Raw genomic sequence first — 24,424 nt, forward strand, 5'->3', positions numbered from 1 at the left:
TATTGTTGTGCCTTTGTCCCACTTCTGTGTATGGCTTTGTCCAGATTTCTTGCTCTTGAAGTTGAGAGGTATGACAAATGTGTCAGGGCCATCACAGTCAGCCAGGGATTTCAAATTGTGACATGCTTGTTGCCCCACTCCCCATGTAGTGACTCTGGATGTGTCCAAGCAAGGCAAGGAGTAGTTGTATCTACCTTGGATGGGGAGGACACACTGCATAAGTACTACAGTGGCTTTTCATCTGTCCTTGATTTTGCAGAATGGTCTGGTTTCTGTCATATTTTGTACTGTTGATTTATGCTTATTACTCAAAGTGCCTGTTGCTCTGTGTTTAAGTAGCAATGCTTTAATGACCATAAGGTAAGCTTGTCTGACATCGTAAGATGCAAGTAAGCTTTAATAAGCATACTGTTAAAGAATTGCCAACATTGAAAGCCTTTCTGTTGTTGCCATGCAGAGAATACTTGACTAGATAATGTATAAGCCTTGGGTATTAAAGGACAGGATTCCATTATTTTAAAAGCTCATTACACTTGTTGGAGACTTCCAGTCATCTCTACAGGCTTTACCCGTAAACTAAACAGAATGCCAATCATGTGTGGTCCATAACCTGTACAGTAATCCTTTAAGCAATGTATCTTGAGCTTGTTTCTTGTTTGCTTTTCATTTTTTACTTTTATCATGTTTTCCTCATGAAACAAGTTGTCAGGCAGCAGGTCTTTTTGGATAAGAAACATTTTACAAGTGGGGCATCACATAGATTTCTACTTTCAGCATGTTGCTTGGTACTTTAATAAAGCTGAATATATTATAATTAGAACTGCAGTGCAAGGAGAATTGGTTTGAGTTGAGTGCTTCTGGTTTTTCTTATACTTGATTTTGACTGGCATTCCTGTAATGTATTTAAAAGTAATTTATTTTTCATGCCTCACAACCTTTTGTTTCCATCTAGATATTAAGTAAGCTGTCATGCAGCCAATGCATTGAAATATTTTTATTCTTCTACACTTATTTTTGTCTTGATTGGACTTTCATAATGATGGTTTGCCACCCAGGGCAGCGTATTTAATTAAAGTTAGTTTTTTTGTGGTTTTGTGCATAGCTCCTCCCCTTTATGGTTGACCACACCCCTTCCCGTTGACCCCGCCCATTCAGCGTCTCCTGCAGCCCCCCTGTGATTTGAAGTCACCAGCCGCCACTGCTTTAAACTACAACAAAAAGAAAAAAAAAAATCTTGCTTTTTCCCACTTTCTGAAAGTTAAGAAAGTTCAGTTACAGATTTGCTGTTCTGAACTGTTTGGAAGTTTCTAGAAGGCCATTGCTTGCTTGGGCTAAAGGGAAGTCTCTGTGTTCACCAGTGGGAGTGGTTAACACTGAACAGCCTGCCTGTCCCTGGAGGAGTGGTTACTACCTGGAAGCTGTAGTTTTATTGGCCATTTTGGGTCAATTCTAAACTCCTTGATCTCTCTCTCTTAAAACCAGGCTGCCTCGTGCTTTTGGCGTCTTTTCGGGCTTGCTAGTTGTTGTTGAAGCACCTACCAAGAGGAGAAAACGCTGAGAGAAGAAAAGGAGCCACTTTTGTGATTTTAAGTATTTTCTTCTGATTTTTGTTAAGTTTTACTGCTTTGCCGCCTACTTTTTGGCATTTTCCGGCTTGCTAAAGTTTATATCTGTAACAGTAACAGTACTTAGAACACATCTAGAGCCTGTTTACTGCATTTCCTGTGTTGCACTTAATTTAAAATTGTTTTTTTTTCTCTAAAAACTGCATTTTACCTGATTTTGACCTAGCACTCAAGTGTGGGGTCATTTATTGCACTGTTGTGATTATTTTGCTGCTTGTGTATCTCTGCTACCTTTAAACTACAACAAAAAGAAAAAAAAATCTTGCTTTTTTCCCACTTTCTGAAAGTTAAGAAAGTTCAGTTACAGATTTTCTGTTCTGAACTGTTTGGAAGTTTCTAGAAGGCCAGTGCGTGCTTGGGCTAAAGGGAAGTCTCTGTGCTCACCAGTGGGAGTGGTTAACACTGAACAGCCTGCCTGTCCCTGGAGGAGTGGTTACTACCTAGAAGCTGTAGTTTTATTGGCCATTTTGGGTCAATTCTAAACTCCTTGATCTCTCTCTCTTAAAACCAGGCTGCCTCGTGCTTTTGGCGTCTTTTCAGGCTTGCTAGTTGTTGTTGAAGCACCTACCAAGAGGAGAAAATGCTGAGAGAAGAAAAGGAGCCACTTTTGTGATTTTAAGTATTTTCTTCTGATTTTTTGTTAAGTTTTACTGCTTTGCCGCCTACTTTTTGGCATTTTCCGGCTTGCTAAAGTTTATATCTGTAACAGTAACAGTACTTAGAAAACATCTAGAGCCTGTTTACTGCATTTCCTGTGTTGCACTTAATTTAAAATTGTTTTTTTTCTCTAAAAACTGCATTTTACCTGATTTTGGCCTAGCACTCAAGTGTGGGGTCATTTATTGCACTGTTGTGATTATTTTGCTGCTTGTGTATCTCTGCTACCTTTAAACTACAACAAAAAGAAAAAAAAATCTTGTTTTTTTCCCACTTTCTGAAAGTTAAGAAAGTTCAGTTACAGATTTTCTGTTCTGAACTGTTTGGAAGTTTCTAGAAGGCCAGTGCGTGCTTGGGCTAAAGGGAAGTCTCTGTGCTCACCAGTGGGAGTGGTTAACACTGAACAGCCTGCCTGTCCCTGGAGGAGTGGTTACTACCTAGAAGCTGTAGTTTTATTGGCCATTTTGGGTCAATTCTAAACTCCTTGATCTCTCTATCTCTTAAAACCCTACAACTCTCTTTTTGTGTGGTTTTGCGCACTGAGCAGCGTCGGGCAGCACCACCTAAACAGGTTTAAACTATTTCAGGCTCCACAAAGTCTGCTCTTCACTTTCTCCCTTAGAACTGTTCAAACTCTCAAAGTAATCACTCTATTCTCTTTCTAAAGCCCTGCACTTGCTCATCTCTTATAAGGAAACACTAACTAACTAAAGCACTACACCCTCCTTGACTTCTCATAAGTATTAGACTCCCGATTGATCCTTCCTGATCAAGTGAAAAATCAGTTCCCTTCCCTAATCTGATCAGTAAAAAAACAGTTCCCTATACTAATCTGGTATGTCCAAGGGTCAGTTTCAAGGTTACTCTCCAGTCCAGCTGGTGAATCTGGGAATTTTGAGGCAATGTTACAATTGCCTTATGTACACAGACAACCCTCTCCTCCTTCCAACAAACTCTAATACATGTGAGAGATGCAGTTACACAGCCAAACTGGAGGCAGAGCTCTCTCAACCCAAGACTGGCACAGTCAGTCAGGAGGAAAAGGTAACCACCCACACCAGAAATCCAGTCTCACACAGACCTATTGCATCTGCATACCCAACACATAAACACACAAAAACATACTCAGAGGCTCTAAATAAAAATCGACCTAAACAGCAAAGACCTCCTAAGCAGATATCCAAGCAACAGCCACCCCTCAACAATACCCACAAATTACTTATCTCACAAAATCAGTGTGCCTCATAGTCACAGCCCATAAGGCCAAACAACACACCAAATACATTTGTTATAGGGGACTCTATTGTCCGTCACACTGACGTCCCACTCACCAGACTGAACAAGGAGAAGGTCACTGTAAGCTGCCTGTCGGGTGCCAGGATCCATCACATAACGCAAGCACTCAGGTCACTCCAAAGCAAGTACAAGTATGACTCCGTCATTGTCCATGCTGGTGTGAATGACCTGAGACGTACCTCCCTGGACTACATGAAAAGAGACATAGAGGAGCTCTCTGACCATGTAGCCCAGGCTGGTATGTCTCTGACCTTGGGTAGCATCTTGCCCTCACCAAGAATGATGCCACAGTATAAAGACAAAATGATCAGTTTCAACAATTGGCTAAAGTATTGGTGTCATTCAAAGGGGATCCAGTGCCTGTCAGCCTGGGATGACATGCTTGACAAGCCACGTTGCTTCGCTAGGGACGGCTTGCACCTGTCACTCTTAGGCTTTCGTATACTGGCCAAGGCTCTTGCCACCCCCATAGTGCCTTTTTAGGCAAGGCTCAAAGGACAAACCCACCTCCATAGACAACCCAAAGATAAAAAAACTAAAGGTAATGCTACTCAATGCCAGAAGTCTAAACCTCAAGATGCACACACTCGAGACTCTCCTCAGTATGGAGAAAATCAATGTCTGTGCAGTAACAGAAACCTGGTTCAAGGCTCCTGAGAGCACCCCAGCACTACCAGGTTATAACTCATACCATGCGTTTCGGCCCCAAAACTCGGACCGAAGCACAAAAGGAGGGGGAGTATCTATATTCATCAAAGATACCTACACCTCCAGGTTAGTGGCACTGCACGAAGCATCAGAAACCATCCATGTGCAACTAACAGTGAGCAAAACTGCCTTTCAGTTTGTAGCCTGCTACAGAACACCCTCCCTATTACAGGAACCCCACTTGGCATTCCTGAGAACAGTGGAGAATATGAAGGTCTCTCAAAACACTATGTTATTGGGTGACTTCAACTACCCAAACATTGACTGGGAAAACTACTCAAGCCCAAACACTCTCACCCAATGGTTCCTTGAATTTATAAACTCTAACGCAATGGAACAACTGGTCACCACTTCCACAAGAGGGAACAACATATTGGACCTGGTCATCACCAACATGGGGACTCTATGTTCCACACCAGAGGTAAACCCCTCATTGGTAAGATCAGACCATAAACAAATTTCCCTGGACATCCATATCCCGTCCCCACCCCCAGCCAAGGAAATCACTGTAAAGAATTCCTCAAAAGCCAACTTTGCACTTCTCAAGACTGAGGTGGTATCCTTCAAAGCCCCTGGGCCAGAGGATAATACAGCCCAATTCGCAGAATCCTTTACAAATGCATTCTATGAGCACCTGCAGGAATGCATGGATCGTGCTATCCCAAATAAAACCAAGACTCACTCCTCCAAAAACAGGAGACCGGTCTGGTGGACCCCAGCCATAAATAAGCTATACAACAGAAGGAGGAAGCTACTACATGACAGAGTATAATCCCAAAAAGGGAAGGCATCTCTGATCAGTATTAGCAAGAAACTTCGATCCCTCATAAAATCATCAAAGGCCAGTTTCGAAAGAAAAATTGCCCTGGACACTAAAGATAATCACAAGGCCTTCTTTAGTTATGTCAGAAACATGGGCAGAAACTCCCAGATATGCTCTGAATTGTTGCATAACGGTACAGAATATACCGAACCTACAGACATAGCCAACATCCTGGCAGACAGATTCAGCGCAAACTTCTCCCCCCCTTCCCCCCCAAAGGAGGAAACGCCTATCCCAACTGAATGTAACCTCCCTGACATCACAGATGCACAGGTGAAAGCTTCCCTCTCCAAAACAAAAAACACAGCATCTATGGGACAGGATGGTGTCCCAGACTGTGTCTTACATGAGCTCCAAGAAGAACTGAACCCTCACATTAAGTCACTGTTCAAACTTAGCCTTACTACAGGATATGTACCCAAAGAATGGCGTACAGCTACAGTGGTCCCACTCCACAAAGGTGGTGCCACAACGGACCCCGGAAACTATCGCCCCATAAGCCTGACTAGTCTGGTCTGTAAAGCTATGGAGCGTATTATCATGGAACTCATAAACAAAGACATTGGGAGCCTCCAGACACTGGATCCTACCCAATTTGGCTTTGTTAAGGGCAGATCTTGCCTCTTAAACCTAGTTGATATCTTTGAAACAGTTACCAAAGACATAGATGAGGGCAAGGCATTCCACACAGCCTACCTGGACCTCGCAAAAGCCTTCGACACAATACCCCACTCGGGCATCATAAATAAGCTTACCAGCTTAAATATCAACCCCTATATCACAAGATGGGTTGCAAACTGGCTCAGAGATAGAACCCACATGGTCAGAATGGCAGGTGCCATGTCCGAATCCAAACCAGTTACAAGTGGCGTCCCACAGGGCTCAGTTCTGGGACCTCTCTTGTTCGGTATATACTTCTCTGAGGTTCAGGCTAACACGGGGGGATTATGGCTGACAAAGTTCGCAGATGACTGCAAACTGGGGGCCATAATCAAATCTCCAGCTGACACAAGCATCCTCCAAAAGGGTCTCACAGAGACGGATGCTTGGTGCCAGAGCCATGGCCTCAAGCTAAATGCTAAAAAGTGCATAGTCATCCCCTTTGGGAAAAACAAGGTGCCCACAAATTATCACATAGGTGGTAATCCATTAAGTACGGAAGAAGTAATTAGAGATTTGGGGACCAACGTAGACAGTAATCTCTCCTTTGATAATCACGTTGCCAAAGTGGTTAGAAAGACCTTCTATATAGCCCAACTTATCACGATAGGGTTCGCATCTAGATCAAGAGAGGTCATTGTGCCCCTCTACTCGTCACTCATCAGGCCCATAATTGAATACAATGCTCCTTTTGGGATATACCTTACCTGACACCTGCAGCAACTGGAGAGACCCCAAAAGTACCTCACCAAGAGGATCATGGGCTACAAACAGATGTCCTATGCAGCTCGACTAAAGAAACTCCAGCTCTACTCAGTTGCTTACCGCCTACTCAGAGGCGATCTATGCCTGATGTACAAAGCCATGTCAAACCCAGAATTAATGGACATGCTCCACCTCAAAAAATCCAAGTCCCTTAGAGCTACACACTCCAGGGACCTAAACCTCAGCACAAAAATAAATAGGACATGCTGGAGGGACAGATTCATTTCCCAAAGGCTCCCCTCACTCTGGAATAGAATCCCATTTCATGTTAGACGTAGCCCCTCGCTGACCCTCTTCAAGTGAAATTTGGACGCGTGGATGGGAAATCGCAAATTCACCCCTGGGATCTCTCTTGTGTCCCTGCCAGACAGAGGCACAGTAAACTAATCTTAAAAGGGTACCTTCTGTGACCTACTTTACAGATGCACAGTAGGCTAATCTAATAAAGAGCCGGAAGCCAAATACACTCTGGCTAGGCTTATAAATGCCCTAGGGCAGATAGCCTAGTATCTACCTATGAACCTATGAACCTATGTTTCCTTCGCAAGCCATAAGAAAAATATGGTTTAGCCATTCCATGTCTATTATTGATGACCATAGATAAATATTTATCATATATTTTACTAGAGTAACCTCTATGTGATAAGTTATTTGATAAGCCTCTAGGAGAGTTGCCTAGACCTACATCATCACTGGTCAAATGTGAAGTACGTGCTTTCACAATATTTTCAAAGATGTGATTGGGGGTGTATACTGCTTCTTTCTAACAGACTGTTTTTCCAGCAACTCTTTCTAGAAATATATGTACAGATGGACATATTACAGAAATGTATTGAGACATCCAGAAAATTAATACATTGACTAGAAGCTTGCATAGTAAATTTCAGAAATGTAGTGGTGGTTTCTATGTAATGCAGAAAGTCATCCAGGCTAGACCTATCTCCTTCCCAGATGACAAAAGTATCGTCCACAAAACGCTTGTAATAATACATGTGTTTTTTGAACATCTCATTGCCTAAAACACAATTGGTCTCCCAGTAAGCCATTACAAACTGGGAGCCATAATTGACTCTCTGGCTGACACAGACATCCTTCAAAAAGGCCTTACTGAGACAGACACCTGGTGTTAAAGTCATGGCCTCAAGCTAAATGCCAAAAAATGCATAGTCATCCCGTTTGGGAAAAACAAAACACCCACGAATTACCACATAGGCAGCAGCCCCCTTAATACAGAAGAGGTAATAAGAGATCTGGGGACCTAGGTAGATAGTAATCTCTTGTTTGACAATCATATTGCCAAAGTAGTTAGGAAATCCTTCTATGTGGCCCATCTAATTACTAAGGGGTTTGCATCTAGAAATAAAGAGGTTATAGTGCCCCTCTACTCGTCACTCATCAGACCCATCATAGACTACAATGCCCCATTTGGGATGTACCTCACAAGACACTTCCAATAGCTGGAAAGACCACAAAAGCACCTCACCAAGAGGATTACTGGCCTCAAACATATGTCCTATGCAGCACGACTGAAAAAACTCCGGCTGTACTCAGTGGTACATCGCTTACTCAGAGGTGATCTCTGCCTGACTTACAAAGCCATGTCCAACTCAGAATTGATGGACATGCTCCACCTAAAGAAATCTAAGTCACTGCGAGCCATGCACTCTAGTGAGCTAAACCATGCCACAACAATAAATAGAACATGCTGGAGAGATAGATTCCTGTCACAGAGACTCCCCATGCTTTGGAACAAAATTCCAAACTACATTAGGCAGAGCCCCTCACTAACACTCTTCAAGAGAAATCTTGACGAGTGGATGGATAACAGAAAGTACACCCCTGGGATCACTTCATTGGCTCTGCTTGACAGAGGCTTAGTTAATTAATCAATGGGGTGGCGAAAGCCGACACACTCTGGCTAGGCTTATACATGCCCTCGGGCAGATAGCCTAGTACCTACCTATGAACCTATGAACCTATTACAATATTGGTGTAGGAATTTGCACATGAAGTGCCCATTGCTATGCCTGTTTTTTGTAGAAAAAATTCATTGTTAAAAATAAAAACATTATTTTTCAAAATTAATTCCAAAAACATACAGTAAAAAGAGAACAGACATCTAAAGTAATAAAAAATGCACTAAAGGTTTTGTTGTTATATGATTAAATAGAGATATTAGAAAAGTTTGAGTGTCTCTAAGAATCATTTTTGATTTGGACACAACAGGTTTCAAGTTGTTTTCTACATAAATCGACATTGATTCTGTTAACCAACCCTTCCCCGAGACAATAGGTCTCAGGGGAGGGTTCATTAAGGATTTCTGTATCTTAGGGAGACCTTTTATTTTAGGCATCAGGGGGTTCTCAATGAGTAAATATTCATATAATTCCTTCGTAATGTAGCGACTGGAAAAATAGTCAAGGAGATCAGCATGCACTCTACGTATAATGTCATTTATATGTGACATATTTATCCTGATATACGTATCAAGATCTAAAAGCATGTCCATCATTTTATTTATATAAAATTGTCTAAGATGACCACAGCACATCCTTTGTCCACTGAACAGACGATAATGTCATTGTTTGAACTTAGCGCCTTAAGGGCTAGATATTCTTGTTTAGATAAATTATAGAATCTCCTATGCAACCTGAGATTTTTGTTATACATGTTATATAAATCCGATTCACGTGATTTCATAAATGCTTCAGCTAAAGAATTTAATGGTGGCACAGAGGAACTCTGCTTTTTATTAGTCCTAACGTCAGTGTCAGTAGTAGGAAACATCAACTTAAGCATACTCTGCCTGCAAAATATTTTAATATCCAACACTGTATCACTTAGATTGCTAGCAGTAGCTGGAACAAAAAATAAACTTTTTTGCAAAACTTTGTATTGATCCTTAGTTAAAATGTAAGTAGACAAATTATAGATTAGATTGTTTTGTTCTGTGTCCAGAGAATCTCCACTGAGTTAGTGCTGCTTGATTCCTTGAATTAGTTCCTCTTTTTCTCACCCTGCTCCTCGATTTCTCATATTTTACATGATTCCTTATTTTTAATGGTAAGGCGGAAAAAACCTGATGACTCACTTGTATATGTGAAGACCCCGCTTTTGGTCTTACATCTTTTTCCCTGTGTAGTAGGATGATGACATCACTGGTATTGCCAGATGAAGCAAAATTGCTATCAGTGGAAACAAAGGTGGCATCATCAGAGGTCTTTCCTTGACCTGGGATTAAAACACATTCAGTAGGAATATTGGCCACAACCGATTCTGGAGTTTTATAAATGTTTCCAGAGTTGGTGGGTCTTGTCCTTGTTTCTCTCTCTTGCAGCCAAGAGAAAATATTGCCAGCCTTAAAATCAGGATGGTCTCTTAACAATTTTCTTTGTTTCTGTGCCTGTAATCTCCATTCATACAGGCACATACTATTAAACAGCTTGTCAGTTACCTTCATCTTTCTCAATGCACATCTCATGGCTGCACAAATAATTGTCATTATAAACATACAGAGGCTCAATGTTTATATTTTGCCACACATACACCTTTATATGTCAATATACATACATCTAAGAAAGAACTAAGTACATAAGATGGGTTTGTAGCTAGTCCTTTCAGAATAGTATTCAAATTAACTCCCTGCTGTAATGTTGAAGACTACATGACCTTTAAGGTCTTTAATATTCCACACTGCATAACACAGTGGATACACATGTAATTACTCATCTCAAACACATAGAAACATGGTCAGCACATTATAGACCATCAGGCACAAATGGAAAAGAATGAAGTGCTTCAGCTTCGTTGTGGACCCAGACATTTCTCAACTAACTAATTCCACCCCTTTTAAACATCCTAATATTTCCCTGTACATAGTTCAGAATGTTTCTACAGCAGCTAGAACATACATAGCTGTCTCTTTCCTGTCCTTCCTTCCATCCAGTCTTCTTCTGCTCCATGATCCTCTAAACCTATATATCATCATACACTTCATATATTCCATTAGAAAGACATTCTGTCTTTCAGGCCTTTTTCTGAGAAAGTTTTTCCTTGAATCAGTTTCTAATTGTGACCTAGCAGATTCTCATCTTGACCACACAAACTCTTGTGCTGTTTTCTTAAATTCCATTATTTGGCCACCTATCTAATTTCCATGTTCATTTTTCCCACTTCCCTTTTGTTCTCCCTCTCTCTTTCACAGAACTTTGAATGTGATCTTGTTTTGTCACTACTTATGCGCAGGTTTCCACAAATACCAAGAGATTTAGAAGCATTCCCACTTGAATGTTGTCAGGTCTTACTACTAACTAGTTCAAGTTTCAAGCCTTTGGCTTTGCTGACAAATGCTGAGGGGCTGGATCTGCAGAAAGGCACCACTGCCTTACTCAAAAGATGACAAGCTACTCTTGGGGTACTCCAGACTTTTTAAAATGGAATTGTATTTTGTAAGGGACATCTTAGCCACCACATAACACCAAAACCGTGAACCTAACCTCAGGATGAAAGTGCATGTCCTTTGGATCAAACTTTCTTGGCTCTACTTTCAATTATATCTCAGACTTTTTGATAGAATAATTCAGCAATGCTGAGACTAACACAGTCTAATCAAACAATTGTGGTACCAAATTTTACAGAGCAATAATGTCTTACCTTGTGTTCCTTTTTCTCCCTTTGCGGAAGGCATGCCATCGGATCCTCTTTCTCCAGGAGGTCCACTGGGACCTTGAGAACCTGATGGACCTGGTGGGCCACTTTCTCCTGTGGAACCCTTTTCTCCTCGATCTCCTTTTATACCTAAAGAAATAAATATATGCATAGTTTAGGACATTTAAGAAAGGATTTAACATCTGAAACAGAGGAAAATATGATATCCCCTATATCATATATGCTTTCACTTGCACTTGTTTTATTGCAATATTTACAAATACTAAGCTGTCACTATGAAGATGAAGTTTGCAACTATCTCCTCCTACTCACCAAAAACATTAAGCTGTTAGCAAAATCTGTTAGAGACACATAGTGGTCGAACATGTAATTGTCCCAGTGGACATACTGTTTGCATATGATTGGTGTCAGATACAGACAGCTCTCTATATGAGAGCTGATCATTGTTTGCATATCTTGATGACTGGTAATTCTGCTTTTATTTATTTATTCAGTTACTTAGCATTTGTTTACCTGGAATGTCTGACTGAGCTAACAAGCACAACCCTTTCCAGTGGTGGACCGAGGAGAAAAGCTCTAAAAAGTCATATACAGTGTATGTTTTATAGGTACTACTGAGTTGTTATGATACAAATAAATACAACATATATGCAATAGTTTGATTGATGCAACAGAAATAGTACAAAATAAAAGCAGTAAGCTCAACAGGTAGGAGCTTTACAACACTGCAAACAACATTACATATCAAGAAATAGTATTATATAAAAGCAGTAAACTCAACAGGTAGGAGCTTTACAACACTGCAAATGACATTACATATCACAGATAGAAAAGAGAGAGAGATTAGAGTATATAGCAAAAAATAGGTTTACTATTAGAATGTCGAAGCGAACTCCGTCGACTGTACTGTTGTCGAACACGAAGTTTGAAAACAGTAATATCGAAGACCAAAAAAACAACCTAGGAATGGTTTTAACATGGGTTGAGATAGGTGTTCAGTGTTATTCTGAACTACAAACCTCTCCCCTATCTCGACCCATGTTAAAACCTGTTCCTAGGTTGGTTTTTGGTCTCCAATATTACCGTTTTCGAACTTCCGTGTTCGACAACAGTACAGTCGACGGAGTTCGCTTCGACATTCTAATAGTAAACCAAAAAAATATAACTGTTGTGTCATAAATAGTTGCCAGAAGGAAAAACAACTTTAATATAATTCCTACATCAAGATCAGATTTAAAGAAAAAGTGTACTATAAACAGCATGGAAAAAAGGAGATTAAAGTTAATAACAGTTAAGATTATATCGTGGTGAGGAAGCAAGAGATGAGATAAATGAATTGAAGATGATTCTAGAATGAGCTCTGTAGTGCAGTCATTACATCAACATATGTATGTGTGTAAAGGTTAGTAGCTCTTAGTAGTCAGGATGCTGAGAGCTGGCTATGTGGCATTGGAAATAAGGATGACAGAAGGTTTGAAACAGAAATGATGTCTTTTTATTCTGGCGGGGAACATGACCATTGCCAAGAATTGTTTAGGTGTTGCTTTATCTTGATTTTAAACTGTCTGCTTTAGGTTTAGTGGAATGGCGTTTTACAGGATTGCAACACATTTTGAGGACAGTGAGTATGGAGCAATGTTTTTGGTTTTGGTAGTATTTATAAGTCATTTATTACTAGATTGGAGATCTCTGACTGGTGAGTATGGCTGCATAATGTTTTGTAGTGCAGGGTAGTTATTAGCTTTGTGGATTAAGGCATGTTCATTTAATAGTTGTGTGCATGTTATGTAGCGTGGAAGTTCTACCCAAATGAGCTGTTTAAGAAATAAGCAGTGGTGAGAATAGGAATGCTGGTGGGCATTACATTTAGCAATTTTGTTATAACATAGTTCTAATTTTGTTTTATGAGTGCTATGGAGACTGGTAAAGTATAATTGGAAGTAAGAAGTGAAGCTGATGCCATGTTTTTTCTTGCTTGCTTTGTTTATGAGGTAAGGTTTGGACCTATAGAAGAAACCAAGATTTTGGTGAGATTTTTATTTTTGTGATGGTTGAACATCCAATTTTCATCTGTTACAACTTTTAAGTAGTTTGGTTTGTGATACTAGTTCTAAGGCTACAATATTTTGTGAGGTAATGTGAAATAATTGTTTTAGATAAGTGAAGTGCTTTGGAGTGAAAAAACAGATGGGTATGAGCCTCGCATTGAGCAGCATTCTACCCTTACCAAGAATGATACCACAATACAAACAGAAAATGATTGACTTCAGTAATTGGCTTTGTTACACATGTTTTTCTAAGGTGATCCAGTATTTGTCAGCCTGGGATAACATAATTGAGAAATTGTGCTGCTTTGCCAGAGGTGAGTCTGCACCTGTTGCCACTAGACTTTCAAATACTTGCCAAGGCATTAGGCACTCCATAGTACCTTTTGTAGGCAATGGCAACCAACAGCCCTACGAACATAACAGATTCTTCTACTGCCAAACTGAAAGTACTACTGCTCATTGCTAGAATTCTTAACAAGAAACTGCACTCCCTGGAAGGTCTTCTCACCCTGGAGAATGACATCTCTGAAGTTACAAAGAAGTGGTTCAAGGCTACAGAAAGCACCCCAGCAGTGCAAGGTTTCAATGCCAACCACACATTGATACCACCCTCTGAAAATGAAAAATGGAAAGGTGGAGGTGATTCCCTTTACATAAAAATCAATCCATCTCTAGACTGGTCAAGCAGGATGACTTACTTGTGCTAATCCATGTCCAGCTGATACAGGCAAAATCCCCACCATATTATCACTAGCTACTGGTCACCAACCATGAACCATAAAAAACAGTCCACATAAGAATCACTTATCATTCAGCCCAACACACTACTCATGGGTGATTTTACCCCTCCATAAACTGGGAAACATATATGACCACTAACGTGTAGGCTCAGAGATTTCTGGACTTTGTCAGTGCAAATGCTTTGGAACAGCTGGTCTTTACATCCACTAGGCCTCAGATATCATTGACATAGTAGTCACAAACAAAGGGGACCATTGCAACCCACCAGTGTAATATTCTTGTTGGTAACATCACATCATAAATTGGTCTTCTTTGAAATAAATGTAATGGTAGTACCCCCATCAAAACCTAAAACCCTAAAGATTTTTTCCAAGGCAAATTACCTTCCATTAAGAGATACATAGGTCATTTGAAATCTCCTCCTAACCCTGAAAACATGGACGCCTATGCAGAAGTATACACAAATGCTCTCTACAACCACTTAAACAACTGCATAGAAATAATAATACCTGTCTGAATTAAACCCAAGTCTGAAAAAAAAACAACCACCCTGTTGGCCCCCTGTTATAAATAGACTATACAACAGAAGGAAGAAAGTCTTGTCTAGAACTAAGTGGAAGCATGCACAACAGAGAAAAAAAATTCCTCATTAGACTCAACAGGCAAATCAGGGATACAGTCAAATCTTCAAATGCTAAATATGAGACTAAAATAACCCCCCAAGCAATGGATAACCGCAAAGTATTTTTTAGTTATGACCAAAATCTAATGGAAACAGTAATATGCTGAGATAGCTGTAGATGTCACTACCTATACTCAGCCAAAAGAAATAGCAAATCTACTGGCCAATAAATTCAGCTCAAATTTCCTCCACTTATTACATCCAGTCACTCCCTATGAAATATCCTCTACCATTCCTTTGCCTGTTATCACAAAAGAACAGATCATTACTGTGCTCTCTAAAGCTAGAAACATGGTATCAATGGGCCCTTATGGAATTCCATGGTGCCTATTAAAAAGTTTGAAACATGACCTAGCAGACCCACTTGGATCTCTATTTAACCACAGTCTACAGACAGGCTTTGTCCCAATAGATTGGAGGACAGCAACAGTCATCTCCCTGCACAAGGGGCAACCATTAACTGACTCAGGAAACTACTGACCCATAAGTCTGACTAGCCTCATATGCAAGGTTGTAGAAAGGTTAATCATGGACCTGATTAACAATGACATAGGAACTCTCCAGACTCTAGACACAGCCCAGTTTGGTTTTGTCAAGGGCATGTCCTGCCTGTTCACTCTGGTGAACTTCTTTGAGAAGGTCACCAAGGCCATGGATGAGGGTAAGGCAGTGCATACCACCTACCTTGAGCTGGCCAAGGCATTTCACACAATATCCCACACAAGTGTTATAGATAAACTCACAAAATTGGGCATAAACCTCTAAGTCACCAGATGTATAGCCAAGTGGCTCAAGGATGCAACATATGTTGATAGAGTGAGGAAATCCACATCCAGAAAGAGGCCAGTCACTAGTGGACTACCACAGGAGTCACTGCTGGGTCACCTCCTGTTTGGAATATACTTTTCAGATGTCAAGTGAAATATATATCAACTTTGGCTGACCAAGTTTGCTGATGACTGCAAGTTGCGTCTGATGCAGACTAATGATTGATATCAAATTCATGGCCTGAAACTAAATGCAAAGAAACACATAATAATATCCTTTGGAAATCAAATACACCTGCAAATTACATCATTAATAGCAACCCCCCCCCCCCCCAGAGTAGACCCAGTAGTGACAGATCGGGATATTCAAATAGATAATAATCTGAACTTTGACCACCTTGTGCCAGCAGTTGTGAGGAAATCCTTCTATGTGGCTCAGCTTATAAGTGAGGGTATGGCATCCAGATCTAAGGATGTCATAGTACCACTGTACTCAGCCCTCATCAGACCAATAATCGAGTACAATGCACCCTTTGGCATGACATCTGCAACAGCTGAAGCATCCTCAGAGGTTTCTCACCAAAAATACAGGGTATAACTAAAATATGAAATGTGGACTGATTCAAAGCCCTATCACTGTATTCAGTTTCCTACTGATTACTGAGGACTTATTTGTGCATAACCTACAAGGCAGGGTCTGACCCAGACCTGATGAAAATGTTGCATATTTGCAAAACTAACTGCATGAGGTTTATCTGCCCCAAAGATTTAAACTTGATCTCTGACACGAATAGATCATGCTGGAGAGACAGATTTCTGTCCCAGAGATTGCCCCTCCTCTGGAATAGGCTTCCTATTCACGTGAAGCAGAACCCTTCCCTGGCTATCTTCAAGTGCAATTTGGATCACTGGATGGGAAATCACAAATTCACTTCTAAGGGGGTGACCATGTCCCCTATGGACAGAAGCAGTCTGTAAAAATTGTCAAAACTGCACTTAACATCTCAAAAGCCCTTATAAGCCTAGCCAATTAACGCTGATCCCAGTAGTTGAAGAACCAGTCTGGCTATTGGTATTTAGCAAGATAGAAACTGTAAGGGCTGGTTGCACAGTGTGGACAGTCTGTTCAGTGGCAACCTTGCTATCTGTGTAGTGACATCTAAGTGGGCTCCTATAAACTCAAAAATCTGTTCCACAGAAACATGACATTTGTCCTGATTCACTGTGATGTCCACCTGAAAGCAGAAGTGGAGCAGGTAGTTTCTGGCCTGAACTAGAAGAGACCTGCTAGGAGTGGAGATGAGTCAGTCATCCAGCTAAGGGAAAACTCAGAACCTCTGCAGTCTCTGATGAGCTGGAACCACTGCCATACAAACACCTGGACGGGGGCTGTGGTGGGACCAAAGGGCGTGGCTCTGAACTGAAAGTGACTGGCTGCCAGTCAGAAGTGAAGAAAGCTTCTGGACCACCTGCCCATCATGATGTAATAGTACACACTTTGAAGGTATATTGAGTGCATCCATTGCCCATTCACAATAGAGCAAGGATGGTCTGGACCATGACAATCTGTAACTTTGTGCGTTTGACATACCGATTGAGATGGCTGAGATCCAAACTTGGCCTGAGGTCCCCATTCTTTTTTTGGCACTAAAAACAATCTTGAGTAAGTTTTGAATCCTTGTTGCTTGTGGATGACTTGCTTGTCTAGCAGCTTATTTATTTTTATAGCTGTTACTTTTCTTTGTGAGGGTGAAACATTGGGAAGTTTCTTTTGTGATGGAGTTGGGCAAAGAAAGGAGTTGAAATAACTTCTGGTTAAGATTGTCTGCATCCAGACATCTTTGATGATGAATGTTTAGGCTTATGGGTGTATTGATAAGTGCGCCTTGACTGCCTCCAGCCAGAAAACTATTCAAGATAAGGCTTCTCTGAAGAAGGTCTCCTTAAGCCTTGATTTTGTTAACCTCCTCTGTCATGTGGGTGATGTCCACTATTAGAATTACCCCCTCTTCTTGGGGGCTCTATCTCCAGAATCGTCTGGAGTGAACTCTTGAGACTTCCAGAATCACTGCTTCTTACCCTCATTCTGGTTCCTACTGAAGGTTCTCTCAGAGTAAAAAACATATTCCTACAACAGAAAGGCTTTTCTCATTTTGCTGACTCCTACAGAGTGTGTCCTTGACCTTGGGTCCAAAAAGGGTTGAACCATCACAGGGAGCATTTAGAAAGGACATTTGGAAAGACCCTGCAAAGTCACACAAGCACATTCAAGCATGTCTTCTTATGGAAATGCTAGAAGCACCTTTAGTTGTATTGGATATCAGATACATAGAGACATTTGATAGGGACTAAAAGATAGCCAGCTGCAAGTTCATGGTTTTCTTGTCCTCTGCAGACAAGGACCCTGAGACAGAGTTGGAGAGCTGCTAGGTCAAATCTCTCTGAAACCTTTTAATCTGTGCCAAATAGTTCAATGACCTCAATGCTAAGGTGGCTGAAGCATAAACTCTCTTCCTAAACCTATCCAAAGCCCTAGACTCTCAGTTAGAGGGATGGACAGATGAGCTGTCTTCCACAAGCTGCTTTTAGAGGCTGCCACTACTACTATGACATCCACTGCCAGGCCCTTGTTCTAGTAGAGTGTCAGTCTTTGAGAACAACAAGATATTTATCTGGTTCCCTAGGTTGTGGTTCTGCCATGTCAGGCTCCTTTCATATCCGCCAAGAAATCAAATCCACCATCTTATCAGCAGGGGAAGAGGGATGCAAGAAGTAGCTTAGCCAGATCGAAAAGCCTCAAGAAATGCTGATTCCTCTTGGGAGAGGACTTTCAAAGACCAACCTCATATCTGTCTCAAAAGCTCAAGAAATGAGAATGAGACGTCCGCAAGATGTGATATAAGGACACCTACCCTTCATTGAAATGAGTGTCTTCGGTAAACACCCGGGGGGGGGATCAGTATGCCTCCTCTTTCATATATGTTTCTGAGAACCTCATAATGGGATGTTTCGGAGAGAACTCACAAGACTGATGGGTGTCCTGGACATAAAACATCTGAAAGCTAGAAGGAACTGGCTATCCAGATGGCATAGATTGAGTGGGATCAGGTTCTAGGGCTTTTAACTGTAGGGTGGATGGAAACAGGAGGTCCATTCACCAGCACTGGAGAGAGCTCTATTGAATGCCTTGAAAGCGGAAGCCAAGGGAGAGTCCAAACCACCCTGGTAAGTGCCAAAGCCTCCACACCTGGATGCTTAGGGAACCAACCCAATTCTGTTCTGAGACCAATGCCAGAAATGAATGATCTAATACTGAAGCTCCATGAGGAATGGACAGCTCTGACAACTTCAGAGTCAATCCTCTGCACCCCCCTCCCGAACCAGTACTGAAGCTTTGACCCTGAGATCCTTCTCAGTCCTAGGACTGTAATCTGGTGGGATCAGAGAAGTTGCCACGGTGGAAGATCACGCGTATCCAATTCTTGTGGAAATCTCATCTCCGGTATCCCTGAGTATGGAGGGCGTGTCGGGCTTGGAGCAACCACGGGTAAAGATGAAGCACCAAAACTCATGGGTCCAATGGGAGGTGCAGACAGGAGAACACCCAGCTGAATTTTGGTTCTGAAAATTTCCTCATCATCCTATCCATACCTGCTTCTGTCAAGCTTCTGGTAGACCTAACAGGTCTTATATAGGAAGATGTAGGGGGGGGTCTGGATGACCAACAATGGTAATATAACTACTAGTAGAAAGATAGCACTAGTACTTTAAGAGAAAGTGCTAAAGGCACAAGACAACAAGAGAGAATACCTAAATATATAAACTTTTTTTTTTTTTTGGTGTACAGGAAAAGATAAAAGGACACAGTTTATTTACTTATTTATTTATTTATTTATTTATTTATTTATTTATTGATTGATTCATGTTTGTTACACAGGCTGGTTGGGTCTGTGGCCTGTTTTCAGTGGATACCCGAGGAGAAAAGCTCCAGTTACATACAATTTATAGTAAAAAAGTAGTTTACGTTTAAAGACAATATAGAATCTTGAAATTCAAGAAGGTCATAAAATAAAGTAAAATACAAAGTGGAAAGCAAACACATAGCAAATATACAAGTAGCAATTTTACAAAGATAAATATAAATATACATATTGTATTAACATTTTCAGTTTAGTTGAGTGGGTTTAGTAGGTAGCCACCTAGAAGGCAACTAGGTGAAAGGGGACAGCTTAATGTGGATATGTATATATATATATATATATATATATATATATATATATATATATATATATATATACAGGGCTTGAGGGTGGTTAGGTCAGGTTGTGGCAGGGGCAGCTCTTGGTATTAAGTAGATTAAGTTTAAGTTCTTTTTTAACGTGTGATGGGTGGGTAATGGAATGTATGTATAAGGGAAGTTTGTTCCAAGCTACACTGTTACACTCTCAAATAGAAATTATGAAGAATCCTAACAAAGGCGATAGTTCTAATAAAACTTAGTTGAGGCAAGCCTGAGTAGAAGGGACCATTTCTGTTCTCTATGACCAGAAAACAAGATCTGAGATAATCTTGGAGACAGGATGGTTTCATGGGTAAGGGAAGGAGCCTGAGGTGTGGATGCTAAAGTCTAAAAGTGGCTGAAGTCAGATCCAGTGTTGGAACTGAAGACCCATATTTTGAGGAATGGATGGAACAGACAACATCATATTCAAATTGTATTACTTTTGCCTTTTCTGTCTCCCATCCCTTGTGACTTAATTATATACAGAGAAACAGCAGCAAGCTGCCTTTCAAATAATTTCATGTAACACTTCCATGGATTTATCTTCTTTCATTTGCTTTTGCCTCAAAGAAGGAGAAAAATCACAAGGTTACACACATTTTGCAGATTAAAACAGAAATAAAATATAGTTTAAAAAAGGTGTCAATGGCCTGAAATAAGAAAGGAAAGTGTATCATATTTTAAACCAGCTTTCTTTAAACTGGCGCTCTTCTGGCACCGCTCTCTCTTCACAAGATAACATTTTACTTGGATGCAACCCAGTACTCAGGGGTGTGTGAATTCATTCAGAATATTTGCCTTCTGGCAAAAATGTATTCATTATTTTTGGGCATGGGTATGCAAATTTCTATTTATACATTTGAGTCCATGCTGTGCACATGGAGCTCTTAGGCAATGTGTTTTTTGATCCCCCTAAATTTGACCATGGATATTGACCAATCATCCTGCCTCTAAAGTAAAAAAAGAAAAAAAGGACAGTACTGTCAAACCTTTAGGTCATTTTCATTATACTGTGTCTGCCTTTGGAAGTCACAGAGCTCCTACCATTTTAAAAAGTCACATGGATAGAGTTCCACAACCTCATGCTAGGTACTCCGATGCATACCCTGATGATTCCGTTATTTATTCAGAAGGCTAAACTTAATATTTAGCTGAAATGCAAGCTGTGACATAGTTTTTAAGATAGGCAAGAGTCACTATTAATGCTGCTTAATAGTAAGATTTATAGCACAGAAACCAGATATTTAGTCTGTGTAACTGAGAACAGGGTAAGTGAACCACAAACACAAAAGATAGAAACTGTGAAGAATCTAGTACTAAGCAAACAACAATGTCTGGCAGGGTAGGTGTTATCAGGGGAAACAGACCATCCAGGGGCCAAAGAGGGCCAAACCATTCTTGGATATCTATTATTTCCTGATAACGTCCATCTTTGATGGCACTATTGCACTTAGATAATGGGCTAGATGTTAAATTATTATTATTTTTTTTATTAGTATAGCCATGCTTCTATATTTTATATGTAAAATAGTTCCAATGCTTAATGTTTCACACTTGCTGTAGAATACAAATTTGTTGCTAGAGGACATATAATTTATGTAAGTTTTTAATGTCCACACACACACACACACACACACACACACACACACACACACACACACACACACACACACACACACACACACACACACACACACAGGTGCATTAATACAAATGAATAGACTCAGACAGACTGACTGTCACAACTATTAACAGAAAAGAGGCACACAGGCTCATTTGTGCGCAAGTGTGCTCACATAAACACACACACGCACGCACGCACACACACACACACAGACACACACACACACACACACACACACACACACACACACACACACACAAGTACACTTTAGATGTCTCATTGTGATTAAATGACTTAAAAAAATCATACAAGGTATTAGAATCCCCCTCCCACCCTTATGCCTATCAACTGCCCCTAATTTTACTCTGTTCATTGGAAATACTTGATTTTTGGATAAAGATGTTGGAGTACTGCTAGTCAATAAAGCCAGACATTATAGCTTCATATTTCTTGTTATTAAGAAAATGCATCCTGATTTCAAATGAGGGTCAAGCTTAAAATGTGTCCCTAATTTCACATAATGTCTAATGTTGCTAGCTTTATTCAGATTTCTTAAATAAAGAAGTTAACAGCTATGTCTCTCACTCATTCTCTCACTTTCACATGCTCTCTCTTGATCTCTCTCCCACAGAATTTCTCACTTTTTCTTTCTCTCTCAGACACACACACACACACACACACACACACACACACACACACACACACACACACACACACACACACACACACATACATATACCAGCATTATGTTTTTTTTATTTTATATAATATTTTATTTTATTTTACAATCACTAAACAGTAGAGCCACATTTATCAAGGATAAAAAATGGCAGAGACTCATTATGCTGCAAGAAAGTGACTTGTATTTTACCAGATGATGTCTGTACAGTAATACCTTGATGGCATACATCTGTTGTCTAATAGTGTATCAATGTATGATTCACCCATTATCTGAATGTCAAGTAAAGACATCCCTAGGGCTATTATAGGAAACGTGTCAAGTTTTGCTTTCACAGCTGTCTTCTAAAAGGTCTTATAAATGATAAGATCTCTATCCAAGTAAGGTAGACTGTGGCAACAGATAAGGCCTTTAATCAGCTGAAAATATTTTGCACTAAGTACCAGTTGTAATTGTTTTTTACTTTTCCAAATCATTTATCATTTAACTGATAAATTGGAAGTGGGAGTAGAAGCTGTACTTTTGCAAAGAAAAAAAAAAAACAGGTGGTGAAAATCAGTGGGTCTCCTGTCTCAGCAGAAAGTTGAACAGGGTAGAGATGAGGTACTCTGACACTGAGAGAGAATGTTAAATCATTAAATGAGTGTTCACCTTATTAAAGTATTATTTACAAGGATAACATTTCACCTTAGCTACTGACCATTCTTCCCTGCAATGGATGCATAAATAGAAAGATGTCGACAATACATTAGACGGGTGAACTATGGCCCTGCACCCCTTTAAGTACACGGTAAACACAGACCTGGTATGGACAATAGCAAAGCAGATGGGTTATCCAGGTCTTATAACCCAGGCTGAATAATATAGAAGCTGGGAATTTATGCTGAAGGGCGTTCTAGTGGATGTTAAGCAACTAAGAACCATACTGTTTTTATTGTAAACCATTTTTTTTTGTGTGTGAGTAAAAGTAGAGTTTTTAATGTAAATGCCATTTTTTGGTATAAACATAATGTGATTATGTATGAATGAACTGGTGTTCATACAAGAAGAAGTGTATCTTAAAACATAATACATTTTGAAATGCAATGTGTATTCCAGACATTTTAGGAAAAGAGAACACACAGCAACAGAAACTAAGTGAAAAGACCTACTATGGTGATGTCGAAAAGAGAGAGAGCCGTACAAAGAAAGACAGAGGCAGCTGCCTATCCTGTAAAGGAAATCTTTCCCAGGAATCAAGACTCTTGGCGATAGCCAGCTGGTGGATTTACTGCATGACAGATGACCAATGAGCAATGGGAAAAACAGAGGAAGACTGACAGATGACCAATGAGCAATATGAAAAACAAAGGAAGACTCACAGATGACCAATGAGCAATATGAAAAACATAGGAAGACTCACAGATGACCAATGAGCAATATGAAAAACAGAGGAAGACTCACAGATGACCAATGAGCAATAAGAAAAACAGAGGAAGACTCACAGATGACCAATGAGCAATAAGAAAAACAGAGGAAGACTCACAGATGACCAATGAGTAATAGGAAAAACAGAGGAAGACTCAAATGAGGAAATACTTGTATTTATCAAAGAATGTTTGAGTATTCTGCTGGAGGTGAAAAACCTGAATGACTTGTTAAGAATTTATGTTTCCAGATGGAAAGTGAAGTTTTGCTTTTATTTTGCCTGTTTGCCACTGTAAATAAAGTGCACTGAACTTGTGAAATGTCTCTCCAGGTGTCTTTCACCCACTACAAGACTATTACTGCATAATATATTTAGGTCCTCAATTTCCATTACAACTGATGTATGGTCTCAGTAAATTCACAGAAAGCACCAAGACTGTTGCCATGATTACTTCAGTGGCAAATCATTTTGTTCTGTGAAAATATTTACATCCGACTTATATGTGGGTTAATGGTAATGATATTTCCTTTAACATATAACAACATGTGTGTTACAATTTGGGATCAACATACTGGATTATCGCTTTTATATAAATAATCAGATAGTACATTCAGTTGTAAGTGCTAGGAACTTTGGGATAATATAATAATAATAATAACAACAATGGTGTGGAAAAAACTTGTGAATTCATAATCCATGTGAACATTGCAGCTAGAAACTATTTTCTAATAATGAGTGGCATCTTACACTTCTTAAATTCTAACCTGCCTGGGGTCATTGACCTGCAGTTCAAAGAAGTTGCTTTCTTGTGCCTTTCTGTTCCCCTGTTCTTTGTGTCTGCCAACTTCCCCACAGAGACAGTAAGCTAAAGTTTCTGAAATAGCTCCGATATTGGCTTTATTTGACTGAATCCTTTTCTAGCTAGCCTGCTTCTTCCTTGAATGTTTTCCCAGCTCGCCCTTTTCCTGTTGTGATTTTATAAGGCTGTGTC

General features: G+C 40.1%; 1 protein-coding gene across 1 annotated transcript in view; it reads right to left on the reverse strand.

Moving 5' to 3' along the window:
• Nucleotides 1-24,424, reverse strand: part of LOC122788885 (pulmonary surfactant-associated protein D-like) — a 440,824-nt gene that overhangs the window by 349,345 nt on the left and 67,055 nt on the right. The window contains exon 2 of the mRNA XM_044055828.1: nt 11,188-11,331. Coding sequence (XP_043911763.1) covers nt 11,188-11,331 — 144 coding nt within the window. The remainder of the gene's footprint in view (nt 1-11,187; nt 11,332-24,424) is intronic.

This window comes from Protopterus annectens, chromosome 14.part0 (genome assembly GCF_019279795.1).
Source record: "Protopterus annectens isolate FY-2018-M chromosome 14.part0, PAN1.0, whole genome shotgun sequence".
In the NCBI taxonomy this organism is placed as follows: domain Eukaryota; kingdom Metazoa; phylum Chordata; order Ceratodontiformes; family Protopteridae; genus Protopterus; species Protopterus annectens.